This window comes from Sphaerodactylus townsendi, linkage group LG02 (genome assembly GCF_021028975.2).
Source record: "Sphaerodactylus townsendi isolate TG3544 linkage group LG02, MPM_Stown_v2.3, whole genome shotgun sequence".
NCBI classification, from domain to species: Eukaryota; Metazoa; Chordata; class Lepidosauria; order Squamata; family Sphaerodactylidae; genus Sphaerodactylus; species Sphaerodactylus townsendi.
The window spans coordinates 3615595-3636813 of NC_059426.1; the positions used below are offsets into that span (position 1 = coordinate 3615595).

General features: G+C 45.9%; 1 protein-coding gene across 1 annotated transcript in view; it reads left to right on the top strand.

Moving 5' to 3' along the window:
• The window catches only part of ERBB4 (erb-b2 receptor tyrosine kinase 4), a 751441-nt gene that overhangs the window by 642411 nt on the left and 87811 nt on the right, over positions 1–21219 (top strand). The window contains exons 5-6 of the mRNA XM_048483573.1: positions 7423–7488; positions 20113–20231. Of these exons, the coding sequence (XP_048339530.1) occupies positions 7423–7488; positions 20113–20231 (185 nt within the window). The remainder of the gene's footprint in view (positions 1–7422; positions 7489–20112; positions 20232–21219) is intronic.

Sequence of the window (21219 nt, forward strand, 5' to 3'; positions counted from 1 at the left end):
TTGAAGAACTTGGAGAAGAGCTGCATATGTCACTGGTTGTCAAGGTTAAAAGTTTGGTTTTTCCCCTGTTGGCATTAGATAAGAGCAATGACTAGACACTGTTCAACTACTGCTGTTTATCGGGGGATAGAGTCCAACTTCAGAGCTGTGTGCTCTGCAGATATTGAAAGGTACTATATCTGCAGACAATACATTCTTGAAGATGTGTAAATCAGTAGAAAATCTTGGTTTGAGTTGGAATAAATTGAAAAGCATCACAACTGATGGTGCAAGAAATGTGATGGGAAGTAAACCTGGTGTAGTTGCAAAAATCAGTGACGAGATATTGAAATTATTGAAATCAAATGGGACATTTTCCATGCAGTTTGTAAGGATGTAATATCATGTTTCAAAATGTATATAAAAGGATGTAATATCATGTTTAAGGATGTAATATCATGTTTCAAAATGTATGTAACATGATCCATAATATCATTAAAATTATATATATATATATATATATATATATATATATATATATATATATATATATATATATATATGTATGTATGTATGTATGTATGTATGTATGTATGTATGTATATATATAAAAGAATTCTTTCAGTGGGAAAGTGTAGTACATGCTGTTGTATCCAGCATTAATAAGGCTCCTCATCAGTTTCTCAATTTCTTCTCAGGGATAGATGCAGAATATGGACATGTATTGTACCATATAGAATTCAGGTTGCTTGGGAGAAATTAAGTCCTCAAATGTTTTTTCAGTCTTCATCATGACATTGATATCTTTCTCAAAGGGGAAGGAAAAGGTCAAGAAGTACTTTTTTGATCCTGAATGGATTTTTGATTTGGCTTTCTCGACTGATATCACACAGCATCTGAAAACATTGAATCTAAGGTAGCAGGGAAAAGGAAATCTTGTGTGGCCCATGTAGTCTGAATTGAACGATTTTGAAGCAAAACTGAACATTGTTGTAAAGCAAGTTAATGAAGGTAACTTTTCAGACTTCTCATGCTGCAGAGGACTAAAATCTGAGAAGGATGGGAATTCATAATTCAGTGTTGAAAGTCACATCGGAGCACTGAAACTATTGTAGGTGAAATTCCAGAACTGATTCACTGATTGCCATACGTATGGAAAGGAAATAAGAGTGTTTCAGAATCTGTTTAAAGTAGCAGCAGAAAATGCAAGTAACTTTTTCAGATGGAACCAATTGATATGCAAGCCAGTGATTGTCTCTGAGGCCCCTTCCGCACGGGTGGAATATGGCGCCCTGGGGACGGCAAAAACGCTGTCCCCAGGGAGCCATTCGCACAGGGGGCGCAGCTGCTGCGAAGCCGCCATTTTCCGACCTCGCTTGGGAAGCGAGGTTTTCGGAAAATGGCGGCTTGGAGCCGCTGCTGTGCGAACGGCAGCGGCTCCAAGGCGCCCTCCCTCCCCCATGTCCTGTCGACCTACCTGTCCTGCGTCCCTCCAGCGCGTCGCCGAGGCCTGGGGATACCCCCCCTCTGCTCTGCGACTCCGGAGCGGTCACGCAGGGCAGGGGGGCATGTCCCCTGACCTCGGCGATGTGCCGGAGGGCCGCAGGACAGGAAGATCGCCCTGACGATGGCGCAGCTCTGCGCTGTCGTCCCGGCTGGTTCTGGGACCGTTCATGCGAACGGTCCCAGAGGGGTCGGGTCGGCGTCATCTACGCTGACCCGACCTCTTCCGCCTCCGTGCAGAAACGGCCTGAGACATTTACAAATAAAATAGTCTGTTAGATTTCTATTCTGGTCTGATAGATTTATCAACCTAAAGAAGGTTGCTGCAAGCATGTTCAGAGACTTTGACACCACACACATCTGCAAACAAACTTTTTCTCTGATGAAGATTATGAAATCCAAGTGGTTACTCAAAGTTGGTCTGTCTCCACTTTTAGTTGGGGGGATTAGCTTTTGATGACAAAGCTTAGAAAGAGCGGGTAACTGAGTTCTGTTACATATGTCCACAAGGATCATTCAGGTGGAATCTCTTAAATGAGCAGGCTTGTGTAAAATTAACAATTGAGGTTTATTAATAAACTAATGAAAACCAAGGAATATATTTTCAGGCACTGAACATACATGCACAAGGCATACAGGAGCTAACTAAGGGAGGGAGGGAGGAAGTTGGGTAGGGTTTCAAGTATGGGTGATATTTACCAGTCCAGAAGAGAGGTCCAACAAAAGCATCAGGAATGGGAGGGTATGTGCATGGATCCAAGTCCCACACACACCATGAATGGCCACAGGAGTAATATTTATAGTCAGAAATGAGTCCTGGGGCAGTAGGAGGTAAACTGTCAGGAAGGCCAGGGACAAAGAATGGATTGTTTTTCAGGGTTCCAGCAATGAGATGGGGATACTGGGGCTGATCTCCTGAATGCTGGGTCATGTCTCCTGCTTCTGCTTTGTCATTCTGCCAACTAACCTTCCATTTCTGTTGAGTGGAGTGGTTGGACAGAAACTGCTGACATTTTATGTGACTGGAAGACAGGTACAAGGATGGGAACAGTGTACATTTAGAGAGTACGCTGAACTCCCTCCATATTGTGAAGCCAGATACCTGCTTTTTGTGAGTATATATTTGTTGTGGCTTTATAACATCTGAGCTTCTTTGAAATTTGGTGCTGGTATTTCCCAAGGTGCATTGCTAAACCAGTGGTTTTGCTGATGGCTTTCTGTAATAACCCCAAAATGCTCTGGTGTCACTGCTACTGGTGAACTTCATAGAATGCTGGCCGTCAACTTTGCCACCAGCACAACCCAAAACCACTGCTTGTTTGCTGTCTGCTCTTGGGAAGAGCAGCTCCTGGAAAGTAGTGGCCATCAGAGAATCCCAACGAAAAATGGGCTAACCCAGTGGTGGTGAACCTTTGGCACTCCAGATGTTATGGACTACAATTCCCATCAGCCCCTGCCAGCATGACCAATTGGCCATGCTGGCAGGGGCTGATGGGAATTGAAGTCCATTATTATTATTATTATTATTATTATTATTATTATTATTATTATTATTAATTGGGTTTATAGACCGCCCTTCCCCGGAGGGCTCAGGGTGGTGAACAGCATATAAATAGAGCACAATTAGGTTAAAATACAGTAAATATATGTTAATACGGCTCTAATAAAAATAAACCCTACCCCATTAAAATGCAGCAATATAAATTAATGTTAACTCAAGATGGCGTCTGCTATCAATTCCCTCCAAAAATCCAGAGGGGAAGGGCGGTAGGATCCACATGGTGTTATACAAAAGAAGAAGGAGGGAGAGAGGGGCCCCTATCAACGGCTAGTCTCCCCAAAAGCCCGGTGGAACAGTTCAGTCTTGCAGGCCCTGCGGAACTCGACAAGATCCCGCAGGGCCCGGACAGCTGGTGGGAGAGCGTTCCACCAGGCGGGGGCCAGAGCTGTAAAGGCTCTGGTCCGGGTGGAGGCCAGCCGCATCATTGAGGGGCCAAGGATCACCAGTAAATTGGCCTCTGCCGAGCGCAGAGACCGGTTCGGGGCGTATGGGGTAAGATGGAGTGCCATAACGTAACATCTGGAGTGCCAAAAGGTTCGCCACCACGGGGCTAACCGTTTCAAGATTTGGGCCCTGTCTTGTAGACCATTCTTTGCTTAAACAGAGTTTATACGCAGCTTTTAGCCAGGAGCACCCCAAATCGTGAGGTGAAGCCAAGGAGGCCAGGGGTTTGACCACTGCCCAGAATAGTATTTATGGAAGCGTTTCATTGATTTTCCTTCAGAAATGGCTCCTGCCTCTGCAGGGCTCCAGAAGGTGAGCAGCTGGGGTGCATTTGCCTCACGCCCCCTCCCTGACAGGGCTTGGACAAGGTCAGATTTCTCTTCTCTACCATCAGTCTCGGTATAGACTTTAATTTAAATAGCCTCAGTCAGTCTGTTGACTACTTCCAGTGAAGTGCATGAACAGAATAAGTACTTGGGCGGAATCCGGTCCAGTACCTACCTCTGTTGGATATTTCATTTTTAATGAACAAGACCAGGTATGTGTTCTCCCAATTTATTTGATCTGTGACCTTCAAAAGCACCTTTGATAATTTGCACTGCCGACATGTTCCGCACCTCATTTCTGCCCACGTAACCATGAGAAGAGAAAACAATAAAGCCGACACTTTCAAGTTCCCAGCAAGAGGAAAGGCAGCTGGCAGGAATTCCTTTTGCTCCACTGTTAAATATCTCTATTTAAATGCAAATTATCATCTGACACCATGAAAAAGTCATGTAACAGGAAGCTGGCAGACAAGGCAAAGCCTATTAAAAAATGCCTAGAAATGATCCCAAACCGTCCCCCTCCAGGAAGGCAGGGGCTTTGTGCGTGTGTGTTGGCTTTAACTCAAAGAATCCCGTCAGAACCAAGGAAGATGGTAGATGATTGAAATCTGGGGATGCTGAATGCATAATCGGAAAGCGGGATTGTGTAGGAACGTAACACGTTGACCAATCAATTGCCCTGGAGAGCTGACAAACGGGGCACAGAACTGCACCTTCCCCAACGCTGATTCCCAGGACTGGCATCCAGAGGTTTGCTGTCTCTGCCTATGGAGGTTCCCCTCAGTCACCATGGTTAGTAGCTATTTATGGACCTCTTCTCCATGAAGTTGTCTACCCCCACCCGCCCCCCCGCCATATGTGCCTGCTGCCATTGCTATGTTCACTGACTTTCAGGGGGATAGTATCTATGTGATTGAGATGCATTCCTAACTCAATGTGACTGCTTGAAACAACAAATCAATGCTGCTGAAAGTTGTATGTAGCCAGCCTGCTATATGTAACCACTGCCATTTGGGGCAGGATCTTTCCTTGCTCTTTCCTTTCTGGCTTTACATGCTTTGTAGATAACAAGGCACCCCAGTTCCATGAGAAAAGAGTTGCATCCGTTATCTTGTGAGGCAGGAAGCCAGGTGGCTCTCTGTCACTATCTGCTTGCAACCTTGGGGCACCTTAGCTCCAAAGATTGCTTTTCACAACTTGGGAAAAAGAGAGTGGGGCTCGCTTTGGCAGACGAAGGGGACTGTGAATGCCAGCTTCGCCAGAAGTGGCTTTTCTAGTGTGGTGCTTCAAAGCCTGCTCAATAAACGCTACCGATCAATACCTCAGAGTTTGTTTGTTGTGAGGGGTGAAAGGGCAAGGAGATTGTAAGCCCCTTTGAGTCTCCGACAGGAGAGAAAGGGGGATATAAGTCCAAACTCCTCCTCCTCCTCCTCCTCTTCTTCCTCTTCCTCTTCCTCTTCTTCTTGTTCTTCTTCCTCTTCTTCTTGTTGTTCTTCTTTTTCCTCTTCTTCTTCTTGTTCCTCTTCTTCTTCTTGTTCCTCTTCTTCTTCTTGTTCTTCTTCTTCTACCATCTGTAGAAAAGGGCTGAGGTGCACGTGTCCTAGAAGAATAAGAGTTTGGATTTATATCCCCCCTTTGTCTCCTGCAGGAGACTCAAAGGGGCTTACAATCTCCTTGCCCTTCCCCCCTCACAACAAACACCCTGTGAGGTGGGTGGGGCTGAGAGAGCTCCGAGAAGCTGTGACTAGCCCAAGGTCACCCAGCTGGCGTGTGTGGGAGTGTACAGGCTAATCTGAATTCCCCAGATAAGCCTCCACAGCTCAGGCGGCAGAGCGGGGAATCAAACCCGGTTCCTCCAGATTAGATACACGAGCTCTTAACCTCCTACGCCACTGCTGCTCCTGAAACGTCCTTCGATTGGGCCCTCTCTGTAAATCTGAATAAATCACTGTATTCTTAAGAGGAGAGAAATTTGTAATCTCAGAATATCACTACTGTTGAAATAATACCATTATTTGAACTGCTCAATCAAGCTGTTTGTTGCAAACCACAAGTCATTTAACTTAGTAACAGGCCGAAATGGTCAGACCTGCTCCTCTGTCACTTCTAACTAACGGATGACCAGCGGTTTTGAAGGTTAAATTAAGGCCCGTTAGAGAAAAGTGAGACTTTTTCTTAATGATGATGCTAAAGACTTAATCTCGTTTTGGTGCTGAGTGGCCGAGTGCTGAAAGTTTAAGGGTTTAAGGGTTAATATTCAGTGAATATTCATAGCATCAGGGGTTTGGGAATATTGAAAAGTGCTTTATAATTTGGTGGTTTTCTGTTTTTTCGTATGTTTTGGACTTTGATTTTAACGTACAACAAACTGGAAACAGAGACCTGCTCCTCTTTCCCTTCTGATTCCAACCTCTTTGGGCTGTGCTCCACTGTGGAAGGGCGAGGCTGCACATAAGTTGGAACACCTCTGAGTAGAATCTTAGCCTGCTCATATCTGCTCATTCGCCTCCTACCTCTTCTAAGCACGAGGTATTGCCTTTCTGCCTGGTGCTTCCTAAACTTTTACAAATAATTGCGATTGCAAAGTTGTGTTCTTTGTGCCCGGTGGTATCCCTGTGGGCTTGAATAAGCTTGTATAAGTTGCGGTTCCAACGAACAGATGCCAGCCGCTGACAGGCGATTATATGGCAATGATGTCAGCCACTGTGTTTCCCCAGGCATAATTGCTTTCAACATAGTTATATGGCGTTCAAGGAACTGATGCTTTTAATGAGAGAGTTGGCACACGCGTAGTAATTGCTGTTCAACATAATCAATAAATGCTGTCAACACAGTGCAAGCATCAGAAGAGGTGGTGAAATTCCACTTGAGAATGTGGATCTGGTGACTAAACATATTTACCAATCTATCTTTGTCCGAGGGCTGAGAAAACTGGAACGAACATAAAGGTTGTTGTCGAAGGCTTTCACGGTCAGATTCAACTGGTTGTGGTGGGGTTTCTGGGCTGCGTGGCCAGGGTCTGGGCATGAAGTCGGTACGGCGACGCAATGAAGAGACGAGACGCAGCGATATCATCCGGTGGAGAGAAGCCAGTGGTGGGCTAGCACAATCCGTGGATCTGGCTAATCTGCCATACCGTGGTCCCTGGCACCTTTTATTAGGGTTTGGGGAAGGCGGGAGAGCGGGAGAAGGTTGTGCAATTCATATCCTGCGGGGGCAGTGTACGTGCAGGAGGAAACGTCTCCGTCTGGGTCAATTCCACATCTGGGGGTCTTGTGACCCATGACTCAGGCATCTGGTGACCTCTGAGTCAGGGGGATCTCGTGATGGGTGTGCGTGTGCGCCCAGAAGGGAACAGATGGCGCAGGCATTCCTGTGCTCTTTCTGAACCTCTGCTGGGTTTGCGGGCTCACCCCTACATCTGGAACTTGATGCAGACAGTCGGTGGATCCCTTTTATTTCCAGTTTGTCAACTCTGATAAGATGGAAAGTTCTCATACAGCTGCAGTCGTGATTTCCTTTATGGTGTCATTTCATGAGGAAGCTTGAAGTGATCCAAAGAAGCAGTGTCTATATTATCTTTTGATTTTGTTTCTCTTTTCCCTTAAGGTGGCCACTGTCACAAATCCTGTGGAAACAGATGCTGGGGACCTTCTGTGGATGAGTGCCAGAGCTGTAAGTATGTGAGATTCAGGAAAGAAGACTATAAATGGTCTCTGTGTGGTGTGTGTATGTGTGTGTGTATCAAATGACCCAGGGTTCATTGAGCCTGTTAGCAACACTCCCTAGCAAAGGTGACTGGAATCACCTTCTCATTTCTCATGATGGAAAAGGCCGGGGCCCTGGTTGATGCCGGACAAGCCACTCTCAGTGGTGACTGAGTAATTTATATGTAGAAGAGTGTCTACCAACACTCTGATGGGGTCTACAGTCCGTCTTTTAAGGGGGAAATTTGGGGATGAAAGGTTTATGTTTCATTTTAGCTGGGCAAGTTTTAATTGTTATTGTAAGCCTTCTTGAACCACGGGAAAAACTGGGATATAAATGTTTAAGTAAATAAATTAGTAGAAAACTAGCTCAGCTTTAGATGGCCTAATTAGAATTTGTGTACCTGATATGATTCTTTAGGAAGATTAAGGAAACACATTTCTGAATTACATTAACTTATCTACAGAAAGCAGAGGCATATCGGGGGGAAATGGTGCCCGGAGACAACCCCTTCTCTGGGCGTCCACTACGCTCAGGGGCGGAGCTCAGCGGGTGGGGCCGCCTGCTGCTAAGCCCTGCCCCCAGCCTCCGTGCAGGCTGGCAGGGCCTGGGGAGGGCAAAAGCTGACCTCCATGGAATACAGTGTACAGTTCTGGTCACCACAATTCAAGAAGGATATTAACAAGCTGGAATGGGTCCAGAGGAGGGCAGCCAAAAATAGCAAAAGGTCTGGAATCCCTGCCCTGTGAGGAGAGACTTAGGGAGCTGGGGATGTTTAGTTTGGTGAAGAGATGGTTAAGAGGTGACATGTTAGCCATGTTGAGATATTTGAAGGGATGTCATGTTGGTGATGGAACAAGCTTATTTTCTGTGGCTCCAAAGACTAGGACCAGGAGTCATGGGTTCAAGGTGAAGGAAAAGAGATTCCACCTAAACATCAGAAAAAACTTCCTGACCATAGGGCTGTTCAACAGTGGAATCTGCTGCCTTGGAGTGTGGTGGAGTCTCCTTCTTTGGAAGTTTTTTAAGAGAGGCTGGATGGCCATCTGTCAAGAATGCTTTGATTGTGTCTTCCTGCATGGCAGGGGGTTGGACTTGATGGCCCTTCTGGCCTCTTCCAACTCTATGATTCTAGGGCTCCTTCCGCACATGCAGAATAATGCACTTTCAAACTGCTTTCAGTGCTCTTTGAAGCTGTGCGGAATGGCAAAATCCACTTGCAAACAGTTGTGAAAGTGGTTTGAAAACGCATTATTCTGCATGTGCGGAAGGGGCCCCAGTCTTTCATATCACCCACGGTCTGCTGGTGTGGAGATGCTGGGATCTTCTGTCTGCGAGGGAGAGGTTCTTCCACGGAGGCATGGAGTGGAAGTGCCGGGGTGGCCACTCATTCCTCCACCAAAAAGTTAAAGAGGCTAGAAAGGATTCTCACTTCCCAAAAGAGGGTCAGTGCTGTGCCTCCAGTTGGAACGACCCTTTTCTCTGGAACTTCACATCATCCAGCTGTTGCTTCTGCCTAATAATGAATGCCAGCGGTCGTTTTGTCTCTCAGCTTCCGTTGTCTCATTGGCTTCTTCAGGAACAATTCTTTCTCAGCAAAGGGAGGAAAGTTATAGAGATCCTTGCAGACGTGAGGTGGAAAAATCTTCCACGGTTTCATACATTAGGAAGTAGCAGATCTACCCTTTGATCATCTCTCCCGGAAGCAGGTAGAAGCACTCCCGTCATGTTCAAGGCGGTTTCGAGACCCCGTTCCTTGAGCTCCACTTTGTATCTCGAGCCTAAGTGAGGAAACACAACTTTCGAGGGTGAGGAAAGAAGCCTCTGCGCAGCAAAGCTAATGACATGTTTTTGTTTCCAGAAACAAATCTCTTGCAGGCACATCTGCATGTTAATGCATTTTTTAATGTAGTCGTAGATAGAAAATATTATAATGAGCCCCCCCTGGTGCTCAGATCAAAATCATTTTCCTGGAGGAGGGGAGGATAAAGCTGATATATCTTAATCCCCATCTTTCATTTCAAATTACACGGAGAAAATAGCAGCAGGGGGCTTTATTCTTGAATGAATAGTGTCCACCCCAAACTGCTTGGTGTTGTGTTGTTTTGCACTCTCTCTCTCTCTCTCTCTCTCTCTCTCTCTCTCTCTCTCTCTCTCTCTCCACCCTTCTGGCTCTCTCAGTCTTTCTGGGAAAACCACCTGCATCTATCCCTCATTGTCTACATATATTTGTTATGTAAATTTGCACACTTAAGAGGGCAATTAATAAGGAATTATAAGCAGTGTGTGTTCTGAGGAAGAGATCACTTCAGATTATGATGTTCAGTAATTAGCCAGCCATTCTAAATTAAAATGCAGTGGGCAGAATTTGGCTGCAGGGGGGGACCAATTTTGCATTCTCTTCCAAGTTGTGTCTCCTCTGTTTTAGCCATATTCTGTTTTATTTCTTAGATAAGCTGATAGTAGAAACACAAAGCATTACCCAGCCAAATTCGAATAATATCGGTCCTGTTTATCTCAGTAAGAGGACTATAAAGCACACATTTAACTCTCTTGTTGAAACAGATGGAACTCTATTATACTGGATCTTGCCCAAAGACAACCAAGTCCATCTGCACAGTCTCATGGACTTGGTAGTCTTCTTTTCAAAAAAAGCTCCCATCGCAAGAGATTTTCATATTCAAATGTCCACTTGGAACTCATTTTGGAAATCCCAGGTTGGTCTGCATCTGTGGGGGGCTGTCCTTATTTTCCCGTCGGTGGGATGGGGTCGGTGTGATGGGGGATTCCAGGCATCCAAACCTACCTTCCTGGCTGTTTTTCAGTCTTTGTTGTCGACTGGTACAGAAAAGTCAGTCTCCCATCTAAGATGGAGGATGAAAGGAGAAGTCCACCAAATACGGAGCCTCGCTTGAGACTTCTCTCACTGGAATCCCGGAGTTCACCACCGAGCTTTCTTGCCTGGAGGACTTTCAGTCTTCCCAAAGCCCTCCATGGTTTTCCTGCATACTCCAAGACAGACTTTCACCCTTCTGATCCCACTGAAGCAATTCTACTAAGCACTGCAAAGCAAGATGCAGCCCCCCAACAACACCCGTGCCCTTTCTGTGGATTTCTCCCGTTTAGACACTCCTGTGCTTAGGTTGCATGTAAATGATAGCATTTGTCTGTAGGCTCACACACAAAGTTGAAAGGTGAACTCTGCAGGAATGAATGCTGTGAAGGAGTCAGGCAGGACAGCAGTTCGCAGGCATATCCAGGGAGGGAAAGGCCAGTGATCCGATGGCTGCCAGGAGCCCTTAAATGCACAGCCAACTGCAAGCAATGCTTAGGGAGGAATGGCTGTTTCCTTTCGTGAGTGGCATGGGAATCAGAGCTAGAGTTGCCAGCTCATTTGGGGAATTCCTGGAGACTTGGCGATGGAACCTGGGGAGGGGAGGGACCTCCATGGGTTATAATGCCCTGGAGCCTTCCCTGCATAGGATATGTTTCCTTTAGGAGAACTGATCTCTGTCTTAGAGAGATCTGTTATAATTCCAGAAGTGCTCCAGATGCTGCCCAGAAGTGGCCAGCCCTTCTGGAAGTTATAGCCATCTGTGGATCAGATCTGTGAAAAAGGCAAACTCTATGCTGGGGATCATTAGGAAAGGAGTTGATAATAAAACTGCAAGGATTGTCATGCCCTTATATAAAGCAGTGGTGCGACCGCACTTGGAGTACTGTGTCCAGTTCTGGTCGCCACATCTCAAAAAGGATATTGAAGAGATAGAAAAAGTGCAGAGAAGGGCAACGAGGATGATTGAGGGACTGGAGCACCTCCCTTATGCGGAGAGGCTGTACCGTTTGGGACTCCTTAGTTTCGGAGAGGAGACGTGCCACCAGAGGGGGGATATAGATTGAAGTCTATAAAAATTATGCATGGGGTAGTGAAAATGTTGGCATGAGCAGACATTTTTTCTCTCTTTCTCACAATACTACTAGAACCAGGGGGCATCCATTGAAAATGCTGGGGGGAAGAATTAGGACTAATAAAAGGAAACACTTCTTCATGCAACGTGTGATTGGTGTTTGGAATATGCTGCCACAGGAGGTGGTGATGGCCACTAACCTGGATAGCTTTAAAAGGGGCTTGGACAGATTTATGGAGGAGAAGTCGATTTATGGCTACCAATCTTGATCCTCTTTGATGTGAGATTGCAAATGCCTTAATAGTCCAGGTGCTCGGGAGCAACAGCCTCAGAAGGCCATTGCTTTCATATCCTGCATGTGAGCTCCCAAAGGCACCTGGTGGGCTACTGCGAGTAGCAGAGAGCTGGACTGGATGGTCTCTGGTCTGATCCAGTTGGCTTGTTCTTATGTTCTTATATTCTTATATGTTCTTAGGCCCAGTGGCATTGGAGGTTGTTGTTGTTGTTGTTGTTGTTGTTGTTATATTTATAAGGTTGTGTCTTGATAGTGGGGTGGAAAAGTGCATCAGGGGAGATCCCAGCTAAAAATTAAGCAGGATGTCATTTGGGCTGTGTGGCCATGGTCCAGTAGATTTTGTTCCAGACCGCAACCCGGAAAACCCACCACAACCAGTTATGTTTATTGTTTGAAAGAGAAGATGGTCAAAAGAAAAGGGTAATCAATAAGGGCAGCAGGACGAGAGGAGGAACTGGTGAATTGCCAGAATAAAAGCTGAACCGGCAGAGCTGCAAATCAATGGCGGAGAGCCCGTTGCTTTAACTAAACATTGACGTCTTTAATTAAAATCCTTGTATTTCACTAATAACTCCACACACTCATAAGGCTTCCTTATTGATTTCACTGATTTCCCATTCCGACCCCCTCCCCCTTCTGGTTTTACAATTCCCTGTAATGGAGAATTAAAGGAAACATTTACAGTGATTAATTACACCCAACTGTGCAACCAAACAAGGCAACTCCACCATTCCATAACACTTTTTTTGTAAATGCAGCTGTTAGCCAATGACAAAGCAGAGTAAACATAAGGGGAAATAAATTATAGTTTTCTGTTCTAGGAAATTTGAGAACACTTAAGAGCATGTGGTGCTCAAATAGCAAATTCTCAAGTATTCAACAATAAATTATCAGGAGGCATTTTTCCCAGCCTGGTTTCTCTTGTTGACTGGCCTGCAAGTTCGTGGCTTCAATGCCCTGTTGCTGGACCTCCACAGGAACTGGCTGAGCACTTTGTGAGACAGGATGCTGGACTAGTTGGACCACTGCTCTGATCCAGCAGGACTCTTCTGATGTCCTTATGAAGGCCTCGGCCTGTATGCCCTGTTGGACCTCCAGGGTAACTGCTTGGCCACTGTGTGAGATAGGATGTTGGACTAGATAGCCAACTGCTCTGATCCAGCAGGACTCTTTTGATGTTCTTACGAAGGCCTTGGTCTCTGTGCCCTGATGTTGGACCTCCAGAGGAACTGCTTGGCCACTGTGTGAGATAGGATGTTGGACTAGATAGCCAACTGCTCTGATCCAGCAGGACTCTTTTGATGTTCTTATGAAGGCCTTGGTCTCTGTGCCCTGATGTTGGACCTCCAGAGGAACTGCTTGGCCACTGTGTGAGATAGGATGTTGGACTAGATAGCCAACTGCTCTGATCCAGCAGGACTCTTTTGATGTTCTTATGAAGGCCTTGGTCTCTGTGCCCTGATGTTGGACCTCCAGAGGAACTGCTTGGCCACTGTGTGAGATAGGATGTTGGACTAGATAGCCAACTGCTCTGATCCAGCAGGACTCTTTTGATGTTCTTATGAAGGCCTTGGTCTCTGTGCCCTGATGTTGGACCTCCAGAGGAACTGCTTGGCCACTGTGTGAGATAGGATGTTGGACTAGATAGCCAACTGCTCTAGGATCCAGCAGGGACTCTTACCTGGATGTTCTTATGAAGAGCCTTGGTCTCTGTGCCCTGATGTTGGACCTCCAAGAGGAACTGGGCTTGGCCACTGTGTGTGAGATAGGATGTTGGACTAAGATATAACCAACTGCTCTTGATCCAGCAGGACTCTTTTGATGTTCTTACAGAAAGGCGTCTTGGTCTCTGTGCCCTGATGTTGGACCTCCAGAGGAACTGCTTGGCCACTGTGTGAGATAGGATGTTGGACTAGATAGCCAACTGCTCTGATCCAGCAGGACTCTTTTGATGTTCTTATGAAGGCCTTGGCCTCTGTGCCCTGTTGTTGGATCTCCAGAGCAACTGGTTGGCCACAGTATGAGACAGGATTCCAGTCCACATGGACCACTGTGCTGATCTAGCAGTGCTCTTCTGATATTCTTATGAAGAAGAAGAGGAGTTTGGATTCATATTCCACCTTTCTCTCCTGTAAGGAGACTCAAGGGGGCTTACAAACTCCTTTCCCTTCCTCTCCCCACAACAGACACCTTGTGAGGCAGGTGGGGCTGAGAGAGTTCCGAAGAACTGTGACTTGCCCAAGGTCACCCAGCAGGCATGCAGGAATGCGGAAACACATCTGGTTCACCAGATAAGCCTCTGCCACTCAGGTGGAGGAGGAGTGGGAAATCAAACTCAGTTATCCAGATTAGAATCTACCTGCTCTTAACCACTATACCATCCTGGCTTTAGCCTCCATGCCCTGGTTAGCCACTGTGTGAGATGGGCCACTGACCTGATACAGCAGGGCCCTTATGATATAAGCCAAACAAGAAATTGTGTGGCTCTCCCAGGGGATACCAGAGCACAGGAAGAGGTCTGCTTGGGCAGTGGACTGGCTCCTGTCATACAGACGTCTGTAGCTTTGTTTGCTGATTTCTGTAATTTTTTACCTCCGAACATTGTTGAAAAATTGTTGAGTGTTTCTACCTGCAGTTAACTTTCAGGCATCAGGTGCATCTCTGCTCTAATCTGAACCTGTTGGCATGTTGTGATGATTGGGCCAGTTGTTCCTTCGTGTCAGAAGAAGAAAAGTCTTCTCTGTGTTGGGCCCCCTGTTAAGGAAGTTCCTCCGAGGGGAGGCCAGGAGGCCGAGGTCAGATCTCAGAAGCTCAGCAGGGTCAGACGTGGTTAGTGTCTGGATGGGAGGCCACCGAGGCGGGCAAAGGCAGACCACCTCCACGAGTCTCTTGCTTTGGAAATCACAGGAGGGGTCTCCAGAAATGGGCCCTCACTTGACAGCACTTTTCACCACTTACAGACACTGTTTCTGCTAGAAAACGTGAAAGGGGAATTGAGAGAGCTGGATCCATCGGTTCTGTACTTCCAGCAGTGATTATTGCCCAGGTATAATGTGCTTTCTCTGTAGCTATATTCCTCTGTGCATAAAAGGAATTGGGAGACCCCTAACCTGGCCTATCGTTATGACAGGCCTCAGAAATAGCTTAATTCTGGTCCTCATCCTCCCCCCCCCCGCCCCCCCCCCCAGTTTTCCCTTTGGCACTCTCATTCTTAAAGCCTCAAAGGATAAAAGTGATAAAAGTGTGATAAAAGCTCTGGCAACAGAAGTCGACATGCTTATTCCTGATGCTGTTTCAAAATAAAGAAATCACCGGAACTCAGAGTCTCGTCATTGAACAGTCCAGGGGCACTGCAGTGGCTCTGTGCGAAACTTGTGTGCTACCCAGTGTTGGTCAGTCTCCTAAGTGATTTGCAGTGGTGCAGGACTGTAAGTGTGAGTGACAGCTCCGGTTGCTGTCAGTTGTGAGTCCAAGGCTGGCTCCCCCTCCCACTTCAGGGTTACTTTTAATTGGGGAAGTGACTAAGGATAGAGTAAGAGGAACCGCTTCCTCTTGTCAGAAACACATGTCTAAGACCTTTAAAGAATTTGTCTAAGACCTTTAAAGAATTTGGGCAAAGCTTGGTGAAGAATCAGCAAAGTTTATTTAAGATACGTTTCTTGCAAGCAACGGGCGTCTGTCCATAAGCAGAGAGGCGCACCTAACAGTCACAAACATCACGCATATATTCCCTTCAGATGAGTGGGCGTTCTCCCTCCCCTTGACTCTCACTGGGAGGGCCAAGGGTTTACAGATTAAGGCATGGTCCAATTACATTCCTTTGTTCAAGACATTGTCTCTGTCCCCTCCTGATACCATATTTGGCCTTCCACTTCCAAGAATTGTTCTCAACTTTCCACTTATTACCTCTTCTATCTGTCTGTTGGAAAGGTCACCTTTGTTCTTTTCTACCACTCACTCAAAAACTCCTTTCACACCCCCTTCCCCAGCGCACAGCTTCTGCTCTACTAGTCTAAGACTTGTTTTCTATACTTTTGTGGTTAACATGTCTTGCGACTTCTTTGTTCATTTTTCCGATATACCTACTAGATAAGCTGGCTATGCGGTTTGGCGTTTCCTACTGCACAACCCACTCTTTGCCCATTTGACCTCTCAACATTAGTCTATTTAGCTTCTTCTATAAGGCAAGCAAGAAAGTAAAATACAATTTACCTCCAACACACTAGGTTATAGGGATACATATAAATCCATATTTCATGCTTAATTGATATACATATATAGATACTGAAAAAGCTACATACTAAAATATAGGACTACATATAAACCCATATTTCATTCTCAATTATATATATTGAAAAAGCAATATTTATTTATCACACTCTTCATCAAGTTTCCCTCCTCAGCTCTGTCATTTACCTATTCTCAGATGTTCTGAAATAGGTTTGATCCCCTTCTTCTGGCTGCCTCTGAGTACGCCCTTTAAATGCTTCCCCTGGGCTCAGCCAATCCTCCCTCCGCAGTCCAGCCCTGGAAAGTGCTGGACCAATGACATGGATGCATCTCGGTGGCTGGGGGAGGTCTTGTGACTCAGGCACCACTTGCTTCAGTCACATGGAGGGCAAATTTGGCCCCCTGCCTTCTGCCCCACACCAGGAAGGACAAGTGGTGGATGATGAGCCTCCCACCCTGCCTGCCCTCATAGCAGAGGGAGGGAGGGAGGGAAGAAGAAGTTCCCCTGCTCTCTCTCTCTCTCTCTCTCTCTCTCTCTCTCTCTGTGTGTGTGTGTGTGTGTTTGTGTTTGTGTGTTGGGGACGGGAACGAATCTGAGCAGGAGAACATACCGTGTTTCCCCGAATATAAGACAGTGTCTTATATCAATTTTTGCTCCCAAAGATGCGCTATGTCTTATTTTCAGGGGATGTCTTATTTTTCTGTGTTCTGTTCGTCGGGCATGCTTCCAAACAAAAACTTTGCTACGTCTTACTTTCGGGGGATGGCTTATATTTCGTACTTCAGCAAAACCTCTACTACGTCTTATTTTTAGGGGATGTCTTATATTCGGGGAAACAGGGTAGTTATACAGTTCATCCTCCAAAGCAGTCATTTTCTCCAGGGTCACAGATGTCTGTAATTTGGGTTCCACCTGGAGTTTGGCAACCCTAATGTAATGCAATGTAAGGGGCCCAGCTGGGGAGGGGGCGCAACATCTGGGGTGAGCCCCGGGAGCTACTTTGGCAAGCCACGCCCTTGTGCTGCTGAGAGCTGGCGTCACTCCTTCAAACGCCAAGGCCAGGCCCGGTTGCAAAGGGACAGGGACCTTCCCCAGCCAAGGTGCTGGCTGGCCTCTGGTAGTCCTTGCAGGATCTTGGGGTCAGTGCAGGGGCAGGGGCATCATCCGTAATAAAAGTTTGCTTCATGCTCATGGAACACCAAGCTTGTCTTCCATCAGCAAAGCAAAATTTATCCCTCTGTGAACTTTTCGGGTTTCTTACTGCACACTTTAGAACATTTCTTTTATAGTCTCCCCCCCACCCCACCCCACCCCCGCCGCAATGAATCACCGAGGAGTGAATCATATTTGAATTGGATATAGAGTTCAGGAGGTTCCATTTAATGATTACCTTGAAGAGTACAGTCTGGCTGTTGACTGCTCATTTCTGAATCACCCGCCGCCCTGGGAATTCAGGGCGCAGCAGTGTTTAACCTGAGTAAGCCGCTTCTGCATATTTTATGAATAAGGGCTAACAGCACTTGTGCTTCTATTAGCAAGGTAGCTAATTAATGGAATATAATATCACCTTCCAGCTTTTGGCGGGACAGTCCCTCCTTCGCACAATTTGTCTCGCGTCCCCCGGGTTCCTTCCATTGTCCCGATTTTTGGGAGGCTGCCGCACTGCCTTCTGGGGCGCAAGGCAGTGCGGCAGCCTCCTGCCAAGCGCGTGGGCGGCAGGAGCACGGCCTTCTGGGGCGCTGCCGTTTCCCGCCCTGTCACAGGGTGGGAAACGGCAGCGCTCCAGAAACTATCGCGGCCTCCTGTGGCAATGCGTGCGTAATGCAGATGCACTGCGACTACGCCACAGACATGCTTACTGCCCTTGTCGCGGGTTCACAAGGTGACCATCTGGTCACCTTATAGTAGGGTCACCTGCGCCAGGTTGGGAAATTCCTGGAGGCTGGGGAGGGAAGGGTCTGGGGAGCGACCTTAGCCAGGTTAAATGGCCAAAGGGGCCACTCTCCAAGGTGGCCATTTTTTTGGGCAGGGAAACTGATCTCTGTACTCTGGAGAGCAGGTGTAATTCCACGAGATCTGCAGGCCCCGCCTGTTGGCTGACAACCCAAGATACTTCCCTGTAGAAAGGCAAAAGAAGAACGAAGGAAAATGGGTGGCGACCGTAGAGTCCAAAAGATCACATGTTTTTTCACTGACTGCCAGATGCTGTGGACAAAAAGCACCATCCTAAACATTTATCCTCTTCTTCGACCAGTGGCTTCAGCGGGCTGACAAGATTGTAACTCAATTGCAGACCGCCTCATACATTTCTCAAGCGAATGCAAACAGCATGTACTTGTTTGAAAATACACAGTTTATAACATACATTTAAAATATTTCTTAAAATTTTAACAACTTAACATACCAAATATCTGCCCTCAAGTTAAAACACACGTGAAAAAGGCATGAGCAGGGTTTCCAGCCTCCTGCTGGTGGGTGAAAACTTTATTTATTTATTTATTTATTTATTTATTTATTTATTTATTTATTTATTTATTTATTTATTTATTTATTTATTTATTTATTTATTTATTTATGGGATTTCTATACCGCCCAATCTCCAAAGGGCTCTGGGCGGTGTACAACATGGATTCCATATACAGTACATAAACAAAACCCCATTAAATTAAAATGTAAGTTTAAAAGTTTAAATATTTAAAACGCAGCAGTAATTCAGTAAAATGGCATCAGCAATACCCCAGATTAAACCCTCCCAAAAAAGGGGGAACAAGACAGTAACAAAAGTGGTTCCCCTAGATGACAGGGGGACTCCGAAAACCGGAGGAATAGAGTAGAATAGAGTAGAATAGAGTAGAAGGCTGTTGGACAGACACCTTGAGGTCACTGCCAGGAGAGACCCGGAAATGATGCTGCGCCTCTTTAGGAATTGCTGAATTTCTAGAGAGTCTTGATATTGTTTCTGAGTTTTGCAGGAAGTGATGTCATGCTGTTGCCAATAGCCATTGCCACCTCCTAGCCCTTTCCCCACTTACTGTTTGCTGCGCGCTACTCTGCCCAAATAGCGCGGGGTCCAGTGGCGCTCCCCACGAGTCCGGGCAGCGACAACGCAGCCGCCCTGAGTCTGCCGCTCTCCCGCCCCCTCAGCGCGAGTCATTTCTGGCGCTGATAAAACGGCACCTTTCATGACCCCGGGCAGAGCGTGGGGCAGTGGGGAACACGACCCCGCGCCAGAAATGACTCGCGCTGCGGGTAGCGTGCCGCAAACAGTAAGTGGGGAAAGGCCCCCTGTCTCCCACTGGTTGCCAGATTCAATTAAATTCTGAGGTACAGTGATATTTTTCAGAAATACCAAAGGAATATCTCTAAAGCAAAAATACCGTACAAGATACATTTAAAACTGGTACTGCATATATAAAATAAAACCCATAGCTGAAATATTTTGCATACATACATTTAAGGCATTGTCTGAACAACCATAAATAACCATGTCAAATAATCTCTTAGTGTGACTTTCTGCCTGTAATCTTTTTTGGTGCTTTAATAAGCACGTGGCTCACAAAAGGCCGTGGTTGGCAGTCCTGTTTTGTTTATTTGTTTCCCTTTCCTTTGCTTGTTTTGGTTTAACTGTTTCTCTACTGTGTCATTAATTAATGGACGAAAAGGGTACTCTCTGTGTGTGTACTTTATATAAGTTAATGAATAGGTGTGCAAAGGCTATGCATATGCAACGGGAATTGTGTTGACTCTATAGACCATATTTTACTTTATTGTCCACTTCACACAGGACCCAGAGTCAAATATTTGTCACCTCTGCTACTCAAAAAAGAGTATGCATCTGACTTGCAAAAGATTACCTTTCTGTTGGACAGCCCCAGTAGTGATGAAAACGATGCAGTCACCAATTTTTTGGATTTGTATATAAAACAGCGCTTTAGGAGCAAATCCTGAACATCAGCCTGCTCTACCTGTACATTTGTTTTAGTTTCCCTCTACTTGGTTAAGTGGATCTGTGTATATAATGTTGTTATGCCAATAAAGGTTCTTTGTTTGTTTGTTTGTTTGTTCGAATAGGTGTGTAGATCTTTAAATTCTATTCTCACCTGTTCTGCTTTTTGCTTTCTCTGCTGATCCGCCTGTGATTTTCTTGCCCCCTCCAGTAACGAAGATGGTGTGTGCCGAACAATGTGATGGGCGCTGCTACGGGCGCTCCGTCAGCGAGTGCTGCCACCGGGAATGTGCGGGAGGCTGCTCTGGACCCAAGGACACGGACTGCTTTGTGCGTATCCACCCGCTTGCCTCTCTTTCCGCCCCCCCCCCCGCCCCCCCGCACAGCTCTGCTTGTTCTTATTTCTCCTCCAAGGAATTTGAGAACAAAATCTGGGCTCTTCAATTATACTGCATCAATAGTGAAAGATGTTCGCTAGGCATTTTAGCATTCTGATTTTTCCATTACATTTCTGTTACTTATCAGCTTATTTCACCCATTAAAACATTTATGAGATTTGCAAATAGAGATTTGAAACCATTTATATGCTAATTGGTGTGATTTTTATCTCAAGTGAAAATATATTTTTTTACTTCCCTTAAAATTAACATTTGCAGGATCTGGGCAACTTGACTTAAAAGTGCACACGCATGCGCATCCGTCCTGTTTTCCGAGACAAGAATGTCAGGTGTTTCGCCAAAATAGGGAACATGATTGCATGGAAGCCAGGCCCATTGATTCCTTTTTAGCTTCCACACCAGCGCTCCTCTGTTTGCAGTCCCTCCGGGGGCGCGGGGGACACTTCTGAAAGAATTAGATTGGCCACAACTGAGCGGTGTTAATCAATAATCAGAATAAATGGTTACTGCACTTGAAATCTGTGTACACACTTGTCAGGTAGGGATTTGGGGCTTCCAGTTGGGAGAGATAATGGAATATGTCATAGTTAAAATAAGTGTGAAGAATCACACTCAAATATACATTTGCAAAATGTTCTATTTCAGTTTGAGTTCAGAAGAGCTGTGCTTGAAAACCGTCTCAAATCAAATTTGATGTCAGTTAAATAGGACTCAGAGTAGAATAATAGCCTGGTAAGGAATTAACATCCCCCTGAACTTAAGACTGCGAATATTATGAGTGTTTGATTTGTTTTTGTGATTAGCCAGTTGGGGAAGAGAGAGCTTTCATGTATTTCCTCGTTTTTCTCAGCAGGATTCTGAAGTCCCTCCATTCCCATCTCTGTGTTGTTCTCTGGATTGGACCATAGTTTGAGCCTGCC